This window comes from Ranitomeya imitator, chromosome 1 (genome assembly GCF_032444005.1).
Source record: "Ranitomeya imitator isolate aRanImi1 chromosome 1, aRanImi1.pri, whole genome shotgun sequence".
NCBI classification, from domain to species: domain Eukaryota; kingdom Metazoa; phylum Chordata; class Amphibia; order Anura; family Dendrobatidae; genus Ranitomeya; species Ranitomeya imitator.
Window position 1 is genome coordinate 810,414,951 of NC_091282.1, and position 17,116 is coordinate 810,432,066.

At 41.2% G+C, this 17,116-nt stretch overlaps 1 protein-coding gene across 2 annotated transcripts in view; it reads right to left on the reverse strand.

The window, feature by feature from the left end:
- Positions 1-6,063: 6,063 nt before the first annotated feature.
- Positions 6,064-17,116, reverse strand: part of CELF5 (CUGBP Elav-like family member 5) — a 193,640-nt gene continuing 182,587 nt past the window's right edge. For both annotated transcript variants that reach the window (XM_069739376.1, XM_069739368.1), the window contains exons 11-13: positions 13,321-13,464; positions 11,770-11,935; positions 6,064-11,683 (exon numbers count right to left, since the gene is read on the reverse strand). In XM_069739376.1, coding sequence (XP_069595477.1) covers positions 11,808-11,935; positions 13,321-13,464 — 272 coding nt within the window. In that variant the 3' untranslated portion in view covers positions 6,064-11,683; positions 11,770-11,807. The remainder of the gene's footprint in view (positions 11,684-11,769; positions 11,936-13,320; positions 13,465-17,116) is intronic.

The following is a 17,116-nucleotide window of genomic DNA, read 5'->3' on the forward strand; positions in this document are numbered from 1 at the left end:
CCTAGCTGCGTGGCATGGCACATTGTCCTGGAAAAACCAGTCCTCAGAGTTGGGGAACTTTGCCTGAGCAGAAGGAATCAACTGTTTTTCCAGGATAACCTTGTATGCGGCTTGATTCATACGTCCTTCGCAAAGAACAACCTGCCCAATTCCAGCCTTGCTGAAGCATCCCCAGATCATCACCGATCCTCCACCAAATATCACAGTGGGTGCAAGACACTGTGGCTTGTACACCTCTCCAGTTTTCCCACTAATCATTAGACGACAGGTGTGTGTGTCACTAACATCTATATATCCATCTATTCTATGTGTTTATAGCTATTCTATTCTAACTAGTGATGAGCGAGTGTACTTGTTGCTCTGGTTTTTCCGAGCATGCTCGGCTGGTCTCCCGAGTATTTGTGAGTGCTCAGAGATTCAGATTTTGTAGATGCAGCTGCATGATTTACGGCTGCTAGCCAGCCTGAGTACATGTGGGGGTTGCCTAGTTGCTAGAGAATCCCCACATGTATTCAAGCTGTCTAGCAGTCGCAAATCATGCAGCTGTGTCCACAAAAACTAAATCTCTGATCACTCACAAATACTCAGAGACCACCCAAGCGTGCTCGGGAAAACCAGAGCAATGAGTATAGTCGCTCATCACTAATTTTAACCTGCCAGTGTGATCTTACTGTACGCGGCACATGAATTGCCGGCTTTTCAAATGAGATCGGTGTGTAAAAATCAGACAGCACTCCCACTGACTTCTATTGCGGAATGCAATCTGATTTCCGATTACAATCTCAGCATGCTGCGATTTTTTTTCCCAGTCCGATCGTGATCCGATCCGAGCTGAAAAAACCCCGCAGATGAACACACAATGATAAAATAACATTGGTCTGGCTGCAATCTGATTTTTTAGCAGATTACATTTGTCCAATTTCATCGCAAGTGGGAATGAGCCCTAACAGTGTACACTTCAGAACATTGACAGACCATTAACGTGTCACAGAAGGAGAAACTACTGACCAAAATTGTTACTCAATGAGAAGTGCCCTTCCCCAGCCCTGCAACCAGGATGTAAGGAGAAAGCTACAGTCATGGCCAAAAGTATTGACACCCCTGCAATTCTGTCAGATAATACTCATTTTCTTCCTGAAAATGATTGCAAACACAAATTATTTGGTATTATTATCTTCATTTAATTTGCCTTAAATGAAAAAACACAAAAGAGAATGAAGCAAAACATTGATCATTTCACACAAAACTGCAAAAATGGGCCAGACAAAAGTATTGGCACCCTCAGCCTAATACTTGGTTGCACAACCTTTAGCCAAAATAACTGCGACCAACCGCTTCCGGTAACCATCAATGAGTTTCTTACAATGCTCTGCTGGAATTTTAGACCATTCTTCTTTGGCAAACTGCTCCAGGTCCCTGATATTTGAAGGGTGCCTTCTCCAAACTGCCATTTTTAGATCTCTGCACAGGTGTTCTATGGGATTCAGGTCTGGACTCATTGCTGGCCACCTTAGAAGTCTCCAGTGCTTTCTCTCAAACCATTTTCTAGTGCTTTTTGCAGTGTGTTTTGGGTCATTATCCTTCTGGAAGACCCATGACCTCTGAGGGAGACCCAGCTTTCTCACACTGGGCCCTACATTATGCTGCCAAATTTGTTGGTATTCTTCAGACTTCATAATGCCATGCACACGGTCAAGCAGTCCAGTGCCAGAGGCAGCAAAGCAACCCCAAAACATCAGGGAACCTCCACCATGTTTGACTGTAGGGACCATGTTCTTTTCTTTGAATGCCTTTTTTTTCTCCTGTAAACTCTATGTTGATGCCTTTGCCCAAAAAGCTCTACTTTTGTCTCATCTGACCAGAGAACATTCTTCCAAAACGTTTTAAGCTTTTTCAGGTAAGTTTTGGCAAACTCCAGCATGGCTTTTTTATGTCTCGGGGTAAGAAGTGGGGTCTTCCTGGGTCTCCTACCATACAGTCCTTTTCATTCAGACACTGACGGATAGTACGGGTTGACACTGTTGTACCCTCGGACTGCAAGGCAGCTTGAACTTGTTTGGATGTTAGTCGAGGTTCTTTATCCAACATCCGCACAATCTAGCGTTGAAATCTCTTGTCAATTTTTCTTTTCAGTCCACATCTAGGGAGGTTAGCCACAGTGCCATGGGCTTTAAACTTCTTGATGACACTGCGCACGGTAGACACAGGAACATTCAGGTCTTTGGAGATGGACTTGTAGCCTTAAGATTGCTCATGCTTCCTCACAATTTGGTTTCTCAAGTCCTCAGACAGTTCTTTGGTCTTCTTTCTTTTCTCCATGCTCAATGTGGTACACACAAGGACACAGGACAGCGGTTGAGTCAGCTTTAATCCATGTCAACTGGCTGCAAGTGTGATTTAGTTATTGCCAACACCTGTTAGGTGCCACAGGTAAGTTACAGGTGCTGTTAATTACACAAATTAGAGAAGCATCACATGACTTTTCGAACAGTGCCAATACTTTTGTCCACCCCCTTTTTTATGTATGGTGTGGAATTATATCCAATTAGGCTTTAGGACAATTCTTTTTGTGTTTTTTCATTTAAGACAAATTAAATGAAGATAATAATAACAAAGAATTTGTGTTTGCAATCATTTTCAGGAAGAAAATGAGTATTATCTGACAGAATTGCAGGGGTGTCAATACTTTTGGCCATGACTGTAAGTGTTGCTCACGACACAACTTGACAATAACCTTTAACTGAGAATCTGTCAATTAGTCCACCCAGTATGATGGTCTAACTGGGAATTTGTAACTCTTTTCTCAGTCTTTTTCTAAACTCCTCTTAACTAATTTAGGATCAAAATGTACTTCAAAGTTGAATGTGCAGGGAAACAAACGACCTGTAAAACCAAATGGTGGCACATTTTTAATGAAACCTAATTTTAAAAATGATTTTTATTGCCAAAGAATGCAAAAAAGTTGCGCCAATAGTGCACAATCCTTTTAGTGAGATTTTGAATAATTGTTGTATTTATATTTTTCAGTCAGCCAGCAGTCACATGATAAATCTCAGGATTCTCTGGCCTTCATCTTCTTACACAAGATGAAGATACTTTCCATCAGCCATATCCGGTTTCATTAAACTAATATGTACAGACAAGCGGCTGCATGCCAGTCTTCTTCTGCCTCTTCCTATGTAAGCCCATTCTGTCAAGCAATAATTGTGAGACCACTCTTCCCTACATTGTCCAAAGATATTATTAAAGGTAGGTTGGGGCTGCAGCGCTTTTTTATTTTCTCAATGTTAACTAATTCAATGAGTGTGTGAAGGTAAGGTACCATAGAATAGAATATGAATCAATAATAATTACCGTAACCATAAAATATTTTTGGGGTACTCCTCATGCTGACGAATTTACTCTGATCCCACAAGAACTCAGACCGTTTCCTATCTATCTATCTATCAAAATGTCAGCACAGAATGACTGTTGAAACCAAGTACAGGTGCTCAGTGCACCCTTGGCATGGCCAAACATTTCAGTGCACCTTCCCAGCTACTTTTTTTCACTCTATCTCTTACCTACCTACTTTGAGTGACAGTCCAGTTTTTGTAGCACCAGAGGGGGGTGGAGAAAGATGGAAAACAAGTAGGCATAGCCAAAACTGCACCTACGAAGGATGCTCCGAGCATCTGTACTTGGTTTGAACAGTCATTTTTTACTGACAGAGTCCCTATAATAACTGTAAGTAGTGAAGTAGAACTTTTATAGATCAAACTTCCAGCACATCCCACAACTGCTTCATCGGATTGAGGCCCAAGCAATTTTGAGACTAAATAACCATCTTGAACACCTTCTTATGTTCCTCCAACCATTTCTGTACAATGGTTGGAATGTGATGGTAAACATTATTAAAGAGTTGTTAAAGAGGTCATTGTGAGGCAATACCATATACCTGAGTTGTGTTTAGCCTGTAATGATGTTTAGGTAGGTGGTGTGTATTAATGAAACATCAACATGAATGCCTGGACCCAAGAAATCTCAGCAATAAAAAAATTACTAGGACATCGACTGTCGGCTTGCCTTCTTTCTATACAGCAGCCTGGTATCATTTCTTCTCCATTTAAGAGATGCATATGCAGCAAGCCATACAGAGGATGTTAAAGGGACTCTGTCACCTGAATTTGGAGGGAACAATCTTCGGCCATAGGGGCGGGGTTTTCGGGTGTTTGATTCACCCTTTTCTTACCCGCTGGCTGCATCATTGGATTGAAGTTCATTCTTTGTCCTTCATAGTACACGCCTGCGCAAGGCAAGATTGCTCTGAGGTTCAAGCATTAATCTAATGACAGGTTCCTTTCAATGGCATATCCCAAGATACCATAGAGTATTGGACTATAGCTACAGTGTATCATTCTGTTACATCCTAACCGTCTACAGTATGTTGCCACAATGTTCCGACTGTTGCATATATGATGAGTGACTCTTTATAAACTGTATTAAATAACATGCAAATAACTCTTAATTAGTTATAATTCTTAAGCTTGAAAAATCGGTTCCATCTCTGCCAAGGACATTGTATCTTGATACCACCATTGAATTACTCAGTGATTCAGAACAAAACAAAATGATATTCTCAAGTTTAGAAGCTATCCCCTGTAGGGGATAACTTGCTTATATCTGGAGGTCCGAGAGCCGGGACCCTCACCGATCCTGAGAACTGGGGCTCTTCAGAGCCCTATCTGAATTGTGCAGTGGTCGATCATGCGCTCTGCCACTCCACTAATTCTTATGGGAGTGCCGAATACCAGCTGAGCACAGCACTCCTCCATCTCTGGTGGTCTAATTAAGAATGATTGGAGTGGCAGTGAGCATGATCAACCACTGCTCCACTCATGCAATCAGACCTCAAGAATAGGGGATAGCTTCCAAATTTGAAAATACCCCTTAAAAGAATTTCTGGCCGAAACTGATGTAGTGCGCAATATCCGTCTAGCAGCTGGTGCAAAACATAGGGATTCACAGAAAAATAGAGTAGATACTAATAAATAACATCATATGCTGCCCGATTGAGGCTTCTCTGCAGCCAAGCAAAATTTCTAAAACTGAAAACCAGGTTCTTAATTAACATATTGTTGAGAATGCATGGAAGATAAAGTTTTAAGATCAATTAAATTGGTGTTGGTGCCGTGTAGCAGCCATTGTTGCTGTAGTGCCATATCTGTGGGGTGGTGGGGCTCAGAGCCGTAGGGGCTTGTCTTGCAGCATGGGTACTGTATCACTCCCCCTGGTTTCATAGTGTCGATGGTCAATGCACAGTACTATGGCTAACATGTTAGGGACCCACTCAGAGGTTTGCCATGATGTGGCATTGGGCTTATACATTTTGATCAAGACGTTAAGTAAAAATCTTGTGTTCACTTTTGAAAATGTTGCTTAGCCACAGTAGATCAATGTTTGGCATTTGGATGTGCGGTCCAATGATTTCTTTCTATGTAGTCTAATGGATGACAGCACAGTCTCTGGATGCATATTATCCTCTCTCATTGCACATTGTGGGGAAGCAGTGCTCTAATGTCATTGTATTACCCAAACGCCTACTATCATTTGTTTTGGAAAAAGATTGTCAGGGTTACACTGATCTTTTCAGACCATTCTGTTTAATCCTGACTCTACATTGTAAATATCCAACTTACCATATATTGAACACATTTCTATGCACAGATTGGAATACAGAAATATGCAGCCGTAGACTCCTCCACCCATGCAGACACCCGCACACACTCCCGCACATACACATGCCCACACACACCCGCACATACACATGCCCGCACACACATGCGCACACACACATGCCCATACCAACTCGCACACACGTCCGCACACACACATGCCCGTACACACCCACACACACACATGCCCGTACACACTCGCACACACCCACACCCGCACACACACATGCCCGTACACACTTGCACACACATACCCACACACACTCGCGCACACACATCGATCATGATGTTAACATTAAAGAATCAGTCACAAATCTCTTTTTATGAAAACGCAAACAGAAGCAGAGCCTTAAGAATTAACTTTTAATTCTTTCGTAAACGGCAGCTTTTCTGAACACCTGGATATTTCGGCCACAGACATCTTAGACACACCCAAGGGATGTGCAGCCTGGACGAGGCAAGAAGAGGATGCAGAGAAAGCTCTCGTCCATGTGAGGCACAGTTTCATGAGTGGCTTTCTCTTCTGATGTCAACTTAGCACTGAAAATAACAGGATATATTTAATAAACTTTGACAGCCCTGAAGATTCCCTGCTCACGTTGGTGGCCATCTTGAAAACTTTCTTTACTATATAAGGTAACCAAGCCTTGGATATATGATAAGAGATATCACTGCTAAATAATCAGCTGCATTAACCCTTTCCCACCAATTATGATTCAGTTCATCTATTGATAACAAAGTTACACTGTGCTTTACCTTTCTTGTGAAAAGTCCACTACATACTTTCTCATTGTAAGTAAAGGCAGGCTGAAGCCATAGTTCTCCACCGTACAGCATTCAGGGTGGACTCTGTCATAAAGTATTATTCCTTTCTGTGTCAAAAGTCACTCTAATTGATGAGTTGCAATATTACTGTACACTTCTGGCACCTAAAAGGTTTCACTTTTCACAGTGAGGGGGGCCTTGTAATGCTTCTTAAAGTCAAAATATGATTGTGGCCCAACTCAACGTAGTAAGGTTTACAAGTAGTAATCTGTTTTCTCTGCAGCACAAATATACTCTTTGTTGCTATATACATATAGTGCCTTTCAGAGACCCTGCACAAGCAAATGTGGGTAAGCGGAAGCTGCGTTCAGCCTACAGACGGATGTTCTGGAGATCCATGAAGAATCCTATACTTTGTACTTTGGGAGGCTGCTATCCATTTAGAAATAATGATATCTGTTAATTAGTCCTAATTATATGCTGGAGGATGGAGAGAGGTAAGAAAGCTGAGAAGCCCCTCCATTCTTTGTGCTTAACTAGGGCCTCGTCTTTACACATCTGAGATAAGGAATGTTTGAAGTATAAAAATGGTATTTACAAGTGACCACAGATGCAACGACCCCTTGTTCTTGGAGCTGGCTGTTACCTCGCCTCTAGGACTATAGGGGATGGGGGGATCAACATCACTTCCAAACTGACAAACTAACAGCTAGGTTTACATATTCAGTTTTTAGAGCAAATTACACTGCAATTATTTATAATGCGCTTTCCAGGGCTTTTACACTCATTCTACTAAGATTAGACAATGTGTGCCCCCTGACTTTGCCACTGGGCATCATGGGACAATCCTAGAGCCAGGTCTCTTCATTTTCTGACCCAGGGATTAGTGGGGTTTCCCATTTTATACAATAGTATTATTTTTCTTCATGTAGAAAAAAACGGGGCTCGGATGAGTGCTACAGGCCCTGTGTTCTAGCAATTAGTGGTGGTTACAGGGCTCTGGCTTCAAACAACAATCTTCTAACATGGCTCAGTGGAGTTTTTGAAAAATATTTTTGAAAAGTTGAACTTTCCTTTTAAAAACCTGTCATGAGGGCAGATCAATTTCAGAAGCAATGGGTTCAATCATCTTGCCCACTAACACATAATGATTATCTCTATAACTGATCATTTGTGATTATCTCTATAACTGATCATTTGTGGTCAGACAATATCAAGAATTGCTATGTACAAACCAGGCCTAAATGGCAGTCTTCGGTGGGTTTATGTCGGAATTTAACTCGGTCAAATGAACTGGAAATATCAGACTATCAATTTATTAGGAGAAGGGGCTTCATGGCTTCACTAGTGGCCGATGAGATGATAAGCTAAAGATTAGTTTAGCCCACAAATCACATGCCTAGTATGCATGCAGCTAAAAAGGTGTGCTTCAATAGGAAATCCAGTGCAAAGATCTGCACCAATATAATCTTAGTACACAAATTTGCAAAAGGAATTTATGTCATTGCAATAAAGTATATCTAATGTGCTTTTGCATATTTAGAAAATGGACTTTAAAAGGAAATCTGTCTGCCCAAATTTACAGTACAAACTAAGGACATTGGCTTAAAGATGCGATTTTCACAGCAGGTATACAGTTGTGTGAAAAAGTGTTTGCCTCCTTCTTGATTTCCTATTCTTTTGCATGTTTGTCACACTTAAATGTTTCAGATCACCAAACAAATTTAAATATTAGACAAAGATAACACAAGTAACCACAAAATGCAGTTTTTAAATGAAGGTATTTATTATAAAGGGAAAAAGAAATCCAAACCTACAGGGCCCTGTTCAAAAAAGTGATTGCCCCCTAAACCTAATAACTGGTTCGTCAACCCTTAGCAGCAACAACTGCAGTCAAGGGTTTGCGACAACTGGCAATGAGTCTTTAACAACGCTCTGGAGGAATTTTAGCAAACTCATCTTTACAGAATTGTGATTCAGCTACATTGAAGAGTTTGCGAGCATGAACCGCCTTTTTAAAGTCATACCACCGCATCTCAATCGGATTAAGGCCAGGACTTTGACTAAGCCACTCCAAAGTCTTAATTTTGTTTTTCTTAAGCCATTCAGAGGTGGACTTGCTGGTGTGTTTTAGATCATTGTCCTGCGGCATAACCCAAGAGCGCTTCAACTTGAGGTCACAAACAAATGGACGGACATTCTCCTTCAGGAATTTTTGGTAGACATCAGAATTCATTGTTCCACTTACCACAGCAAGTCATCCAGGTTCTGAAGCAGCAAAACAGCCCCAGACCATCAAAATACCACCACTATATTTTACTGTTGGTATGATGTTCCTTTTCTGAAATGCTGTGTTACTTACACCTTCCAAAAAGTTACATACACCTTCCAAAAGGTTCAACTGTTGTCTTGTCAGTCCGCAGAGTATTCTACCAAAAGTCCTAGGGATCATAAAGATGTTTTCTGGCAAAACTGAGTCAAGCCTTTATGTTCTTATTGCCCAGCAGTGGTTTTCGTCTTGGAACTCTGCCATGCAGGCGATTTTTTCCCAGTCTCTTTCTTATAGTGAAGTCATGAACACTTACCTTAACTGAGGCAAGTGAGGCATGCGCTCTTGATATAATTTTGCTCGTCCAGCCACTCCTGGGAAGGTTCACCACTGTTCCATGTTTTCGCCATTTTGGATAATTGTGCTCACTGTGGTTCGCCGGAGTCCCAAAGCTTTAGAAATGGCTTTACAACCTTTTCCAGACTGACAGATCTCAATTATTTTGTTTCTCATTTGTTCCAGAATTTGTTTAGATCGCGACATGATATCTAGCTTTTGAGGAATCTTTTGATCACTTTTTCACACAGAGCCCTTTAGGTTTGAATTTGTTTATCCCTTAATAATAAAGACCTTCATTTAAAAAGTACATTTTGGGTTTACTTGTATTATCTTTGTCTAATATTTAAATTTGATTAATGATCTGAAACATTTAAGTGTGACAAATATGCAAAAGAATAGGAAATCAGGAAGGGGACAAACACTTTTTTACACAACTGTATTACTTACAAGATGGCCATAGGCATGAGATGGCTGTCACCTAACAGCCATCTCCCCCATTTACAGGAGAGCTCCAATGTTCTCTATGAGAGCCGCTGCCAGATATCTTATCTTAGAGAGTAAAAAAGAAACATCACTACAAATTTGGACATGTTGGATCCTTAACTCCCCCAACAATCAGCTGTTTGGGGCCCCCATACACATTAGACATTTGGATGAACCCGCCGATATCTACGGGTTCAGCCAATATTAGTCTGTGTATGGGTGACTTAAGGGTTCCAATTGCTATCTCTGCTCTGCAGAAACTAAACTGTAATCAAATATGATATTTTGGCGCTCAGTGGCCAAGAGGCAGAGTGCACCGTTCCACGCCCTGGTTTTGTATGCCTCCACTTCCCCCACTAGTGTTTGGCAGCACAAGCTTGCCTGGAGGAAGCAGTGTCTCACCAATGAGAGAGGCAGGGCATTCAAAAAATAGCACTGATCTGCACTGAGCAAGGAGCCACTTGGCCACTGAGCACTCTAATAAACATGTTCGATTACAGTTTAATTTCTGCAGAACAAAATCAGCAATTAGAATACTAAAGCTACATTTATACATCAGTCTGACACATCCATGTGCCATCTCTTATTTTTCTTACACAACACACGGACCCATAGAATTTCACTGATCTATACTCACACTGGACTTTTAAAAATAAATCTATGTCCAGTCCGTAAGACTCAGAGCATGCCCTATTTTTATCCGCTTTGCAGATCAGACTTGGCTATTAAGGTGATCAGTACAATTCGGATGAAACATGGAACATACTTTGTACTTTAGATTTCTATACTAATTTCATCTGTTATTCATCGACTCTAAAAAGTGGATCAGTGAACACGTGAAAGTTAAGACAATCTACTTGCTTCAGTTTTTAAAAGCAGATGAAAAAGAAAAAATGAAGGCAAAATAGATGCCACACGAATGAAACCATGTCTCATGGATGTAAAAATTGACACAGATGTATGAATGTAGTCCAAATGTACTGTTTGGAGGAGTGGGGCTATATCTCATACAAGGCTATGCACTTTATACAGTTTATACTGTACATTTGGGCTGACATGCTCCTTTCAATGTGTTATTTTATGAAAAATACTCCCATACACAATATCATCTCTGTACTATGTCACAGCCCTATAACAACTGAATCATTTGCTAATATAAGTGAAGGATGTTTTCTCTAAATAGGAAAGCAGCCGTGTCACACTTGGCATTATTAAGCACTTCAGAATATTTTTCTATGTGTAGCAAGATTCCGTATTACATTAATTATCCAATCACTGTTGTTAACCATGTACCCCCTTATTGATAGGAGAGTCCAAAAATCTGTTGTGAACATGAGGCATGGTTAGCAGATACTGGTTCACCCTGCATATTCTCTTCACGCAGCAACACTGAGAGATTCATTCTTTCTCAATCCTGAAAGACACAGAGTAGGGTTTTGGAGCAGATGCAAAAGTCAAGCCCTTTTCTGGGGGGCCAGGTGCATGAGTAGCAGAAAAATGGGTAAGCCCTGTAAGTGGGGCGTTTTGTAAACATGAGTTTTGACCTCTGCTGAACTCCACTCCTGCCCACCCAGAACACCCTGTCCTCCGTGGAAAAAAAAAATCTATAAAGCAAAATATAACAATGTCTAACTCCATCTCACATCGGCCCACTGGCAGTGGAAGGGATGTAAGTAGGTTGCGCTGGGCCTCACCACTAAATAAATATGTTCATATAAATAAGTAAACAGATAGTCCTTTGCACTGCAAATCTGTAGCCACTCTTACGGAGGGGGCTTTGTCTTCCCAAGGGTTTCTGGCGCGAGTATCGTCCTGTAACCCCACATATATTTGGTCATTTGAGGGAGGTCATCAGGTACAAGTTTGTTCCTTTATGGATGGTCTCTCCTAGGCGTTGAGTAGACAGACATAGAACACTCACAAGACACAACCTTGTGTTTAGGTAGCTTGGTTCTTCCTGCTCCTCCCCAAAGCCACCTTTTGGTCCTTGGGTGTGGGTGAGGGACAAAGGTCATGAGGCTCAGGGGTGAGACATAGTGTTTAGTGGTAAAAAGTCTTCTTTTCCCATAATCCTTTAAGGAAGGACTGAGGGTGTCAAAGGTCCATTGCGAATCTGCCGTAAAAAAGAAATATATCACACATAGATTTTATAAAATACGGTAATAATGATATCTTGAGGTTTCACTAATGAGCTCGTACCTGTTTGACCAAGATTGGTCTTTTGTGTCTAGGGATGGTCAGTATGGTTGAGTAGTGTCTTTAGGCCTCTTTAGTTGAACTTTCAGCCGTTTCATCCCTATCTGAAATCCATTCATGGCCTGGATAGCTGTCTGAGCACTGGATGGATTATCAAAACTGACAAATCCTGAAGTGAAAAGATAGATTTTTGCATTAACAGAGCTGGATGCGAAGAACCAGACTGCATAAGAGAAAGTACAACACCTATACAGAAAACATCCTCTCGGCCAGCAGAGGGCATACCTATAGGCCTGAACATATCTAATATATAATTGCCTAGAATACTACTTCCTGCAATTTGTGCCAACTTCCTGTCCGGAGCTAATGTCCGGAGCTAATGTCCGGGGCTAATGTCCGGGGCTAATGTCCGGAGATAAGTGACGTCAACAGTGTCCAGTGTCTGATTGGTTGCCGCCTGCTGCGAGCGACCAATCAGAAACGTGCCGTACTGTGACACACTCCGCCCGCCATTTTGGTGTGATTTTTGAATTTTTACCTCACAGCAAGTTTCTACTGCGTGGAGGCGGGCCCAGTGACGTTGCTCTTCAAGCTCCTGCCGAATTTCAAGTATATATGGATTCTAGACTCCCGATTCTTTAGAATCGGGCTGCCATCTAGTAAACCTATAAAGCAACATGTGGCTAAGGGACAGTAATACATGTCCAAGGGATCTAGTTATATAATAATTAGAAATAAACTATAACCAGAAATCCACGCCAACAAATAGAGGTATCAAAAAAGAATTATATAATTTATTGGGGTATCAGATACATATCAAAAATAGTACATAAATAACATATACAGACAATCAATGGAACTTTGGCTATATTTCCAAGTAAGTTTAATATTCAACATGTTGGTATTGAGGTGGTTCAAAAAGGTGTCTAATTGCGACGTGGAGCCCTGCCATATGAAGAAAATGTCGTCGATATAGTGTAACCACGAGATAAAAGGAACTGTGACCAGGTGTGTCAAGGACCACATCCCTTTCCCACAGTCCCAGGAACAAGTTAGCATATGAGGGCGCACAAGACGTCCAGGGCACTGCAATGGGGGCGTCTTGTGCGCCCTCATATGCTAACTTGTTCATGGGACTGTGGGAAAGGGATGTGGTCCTTGACACACCTGGTCAAGGTTCCTTTTATCTCGTGGTTACGCTATATCGACGACATTTTCTTCATATGGCATGGCTCCACGTCGCAATTAGACACCTTTTTGAACCACCTCAATACCAACATGTTGAATATTAAACTTACTTGGAAATATAGCCAAAGTTCCATTGATTGTCTGTATATGTTATATATGTACTATTTTTGATATGTATCTGATACCCCAATAAATTATATTATTCTTTTTTGATACCTCTATTTGTTGGCGTGGATTTCTGGTTATAGTTTATTTCTAATTATTACGGTATATAACTAGATCCTTTGGACATTTATTACTGTCCCTTAGCCACATGTTGCTTTATAGGTTTATATGCAAAAGAGAAAGTACTCAATGAGAACTCACCAAAACACTTGCTCTGATTGGTTGCTCGATCCATGAATACTTTGGACGAAATTATGTTACCAAATGGCAGGAACATTTGTGTCAACTCGTTATCCCCAAACTCCTGGGGCAAATGATAGATAAATAGGTTACAGCCCTCTGGCCCTGTGAAGATAAAAATACAATATATAATACAGAGATGGAGTATGGGCCCAATATACAGACAGCAGTGCTCACTCAGTTTTTCACATTACATTTTTTTTAATTAAAGTTCAGCAACAATAAAAATCAGAAACAAGACAATACAATTACATCTTATAAGACCAAAGTAACAAACATTAAATAATCAAAAAGAATTTGACCCTAAATATAGCTAAATAATTAAATTAACAAAATATTAGCCCCTTATTTTTAAATATAAACAATATATAAAGGTGTGTGTGTGTGTGTGTGTGTGTGTGTATACTTACCGTATATACTGTAAAGTGGCCGCCACAAACATAGTGGATGGGAGATACAATGAGGAAAATAAATATTTGATCCACTGAACAAAAAGTGGAATAACACGCAATCAAAAAGAGGGATATAAATAAACATGGTACCGCTGAAAATGTCATCTTGTCCCGCAAAAAATAAGCCGCCATACAGCTCCATCAGCGGAAAAATAAAAAAGCTACAGCTCTCAGAATAAAGTGATGCAAAAATAATTATTATTTCTATAAAATAGTTTTTATTGTATAAGAGCGCCAAAACATAAAAAAAGATATAAATGAGGTATCGCTGTAATTGTACTAACCCAATGAATAAAACTGCTTTACCAATTTTACCACACATGGAAAGGCATAACCCCCCCCCCTCCCTGTTCATTCTGCCTCTCAAAAATAGGAACAGAAAACGATCAAAAAATTTCATGTGCCCGAAAATTGTACCAATAAAAACATCAATTCGTCCTGCAAAAAGTCCTCACATGACTCTGTGGGCCAAAACATGGAAAATTTATAGCTCTCTAAATGTGGTGATGCAAAAACTATTTTTTACAATAAAACGCGTCTTTTAGTGTGTGACAGCAGCGAAACATGAAAACCCACTATAAGGTCTCTTTCACACGTTCTGATATTTCCGGTAGATGTCAGTGTCCATGTGTGTAATACTTGCGGCACACGTGTGGCTTGCGTGTTCCGTATCAGTACCACATGGACTGGCGCCAGGGAAGAAGAATTACAGTAAGCGCTGTTCCCCGGCACCGGGTGCTGAACACGGCTCTTATCATTCTCCCCTGCTGTGCCACTGATCGGCATAAGCAGGGTAGAATGATGAGAGTTAAATTTAAGTGATAAAAGAGACAGCAGGCGGCGGCTGATGGGACTACTACTCCCATTATCCTACCCCTGCTGCTGCTAATAACATTGACAGCAGGAGCGGCTGATGGGGGTATTCTTCAGCCGCCGCCTGTGCTATAAATAGATAAATACCGTAAATGAAAAAAAAGGGCATGGGTTCCCCTGTATTTTCTATAACCAGCCAGGCAAAACTCAAGCTGGGGGCTGCAACCCTCAGATGTCATCTTCAGCAAGTTTGGTTTTCAAGAATAGAGGCGTCCCCACTCTGTTTTTTAATTATTTAAATAAATAATTTTACAAAACTGCATAGGGTCCCCCTCCATTTTTGACAGCCAGTTCTTGCTAAAGCTCACAGCTGTGCGCTGATATTCTCAGGCTGGTAAGGGGACATGGATATTGACCCCCTCCAGCCTAAAAATAGCAGCCCACAGCTGCCCAGTAAAGGCACATCTACTAGATGAGCCAATTCTGGCGCTTTGCCCGGCTCTTCCCACCTGCCCTGTAGCGGTGGCAAGTGGGGTTCATATTTGTGGGGTTTATGTCTCCTTTTTATTGTCAGGTGACATCAAGCCCACGGCTTAGTAATGGAGAAGCGTCTATAAGACACCTAACCATTACTAATCCTGTAGTTACATGGTCAATAAAGACACAGCCAGAATAAAGTCTTTTATTACAAATAAAACAAAACAGTTTTACTTTTTTACTTAGAAATAACAAACAGTTATACTCACCAAACGCCTATTCCACCGAAGCCCTCGATCTCCTGTAATAAAACAAAAATAAAAAAACAACACTATACCATACCTCTTGGGCGTGCTATCTCACGCCGTAATCCATGTCTGGGAGATAATTAGTTTTCAACCTGGACGGTGCAAAGATGCAACTGTCCAGGCTGAGAACCATTGGTGAATGAACTGCTGGGAACGCAGTGTCAGTGACCGGGGGTGATGTCATAGAGGAACGTCCGGTCACTGAAGCTCAACCCTCAGCCGGGCTGAACTGCGGTGACTTCAGTGAGATCCCCGCTAGCACCGTGAGCGCTCACAGAATGTGACACTCCGCTGCAAGTCATAGATGACATCCATGTGTGTTATGCATATGCATGTGTGCGGAACATGTTGTGGCCCGTGCTGACATTAAAAAACGGACGTGTCAGCGTGTTTTGCCCACGGACACATGGTCTGTGGAAACACACTAACATGTGCACAGACCCATTCCCTTGAATAGGCAAATAGCCCTCCGTTCCTCCGAGTTTCTCCGTATGTCTAAGTAGCACTGTACAGTCACATATAGGGTATTGCTATGTTCTGTAGAAATTGTGGGACAAATTTTGTTGCCATTTTTACCCACTTTTTATGTGAAAATGTAAAATCTTTGGTTAAAACAAAATTTTGGTGGTAAAAATGTAGTTATTTTGTCTTCACTGTCCAATGGTATAAAATTCTGTGACACACCTATGGCGTCAATATGATCACTGTACCCCTAGATGAATTCATTAAGAGATGTAGTTCGCAAAATGGGGTCACTTATGTGTGGTTCTGCTGTTCTGGCACCTCATGGGCTCTCCCAGCGGGTCATGGCACCTGCAAACCATAACAGTAAAATCTGGGGCTCCTTGCCTTCTGAGCTTTGCACTGTGCCTGAAAAATATTTCCCGATTATATGTAGGGTATTAGCACACTCAGGATAATATGGACCTCAGTTTGTTGTTGAAAAAAAAAATTCCTATTAGCCCTTAGAAAAATTAAAAACTTGGGGCTAAAACAACATTTTAGTGGTAAAACTGTAATTTATTCATTCTTCACCGTTCAGTGGTAAAAAATTCTGTGAGGCACATAGTTGAATTCATTGGGGAGTGTAGTTTGTAAAATCAGTTCACATATAGGAGGTTTCTGTTGTTCTGGCACCTCAGGGGCTCTTCCAATGTGACATGGCACTCTCAAACCATTGCAGCAACATCTGAACTCCAATATGGCACCTCTGAGCTTTGCACTGTGCATCAAAAGTAGTATTCCCCTGCATATGAGGTATTAGCATACAGAAGAGAAATTGCACAACAACTTTTGGGGTCCAATTTTGCGTTAAAAAAGTCAAACGGCGCTCCTTCCCTTTCAACCTCTGTCATGCGCCCAAACAGTCATTTACTCCCACATATGGGGTATCAGCGCACTCAGGACAAATTGCACAATATCTTTTGGGGTCCAATTTCTCCTGTTACCCTTGGGAACATAACAAAATGGGGGCAAAAAGATACATTTTTTGTGGAAAAACATGATTTTTTATTTTTATGGCTGTACTTTATAAACTTCTGTGAAGCACTTGGGGGTTCAACGTTCTCACCACACATGTAGATAACTTCCTTGTGGGGTCTAGTTTCCAAAATGGTGTCACTTGTGGGGGGGTTTCCACTGTTTAGGCACATCAGGGGCTCTTCAAATGCGACATGGTGTCCGATCTTAATTCCAGACAATTTTGCA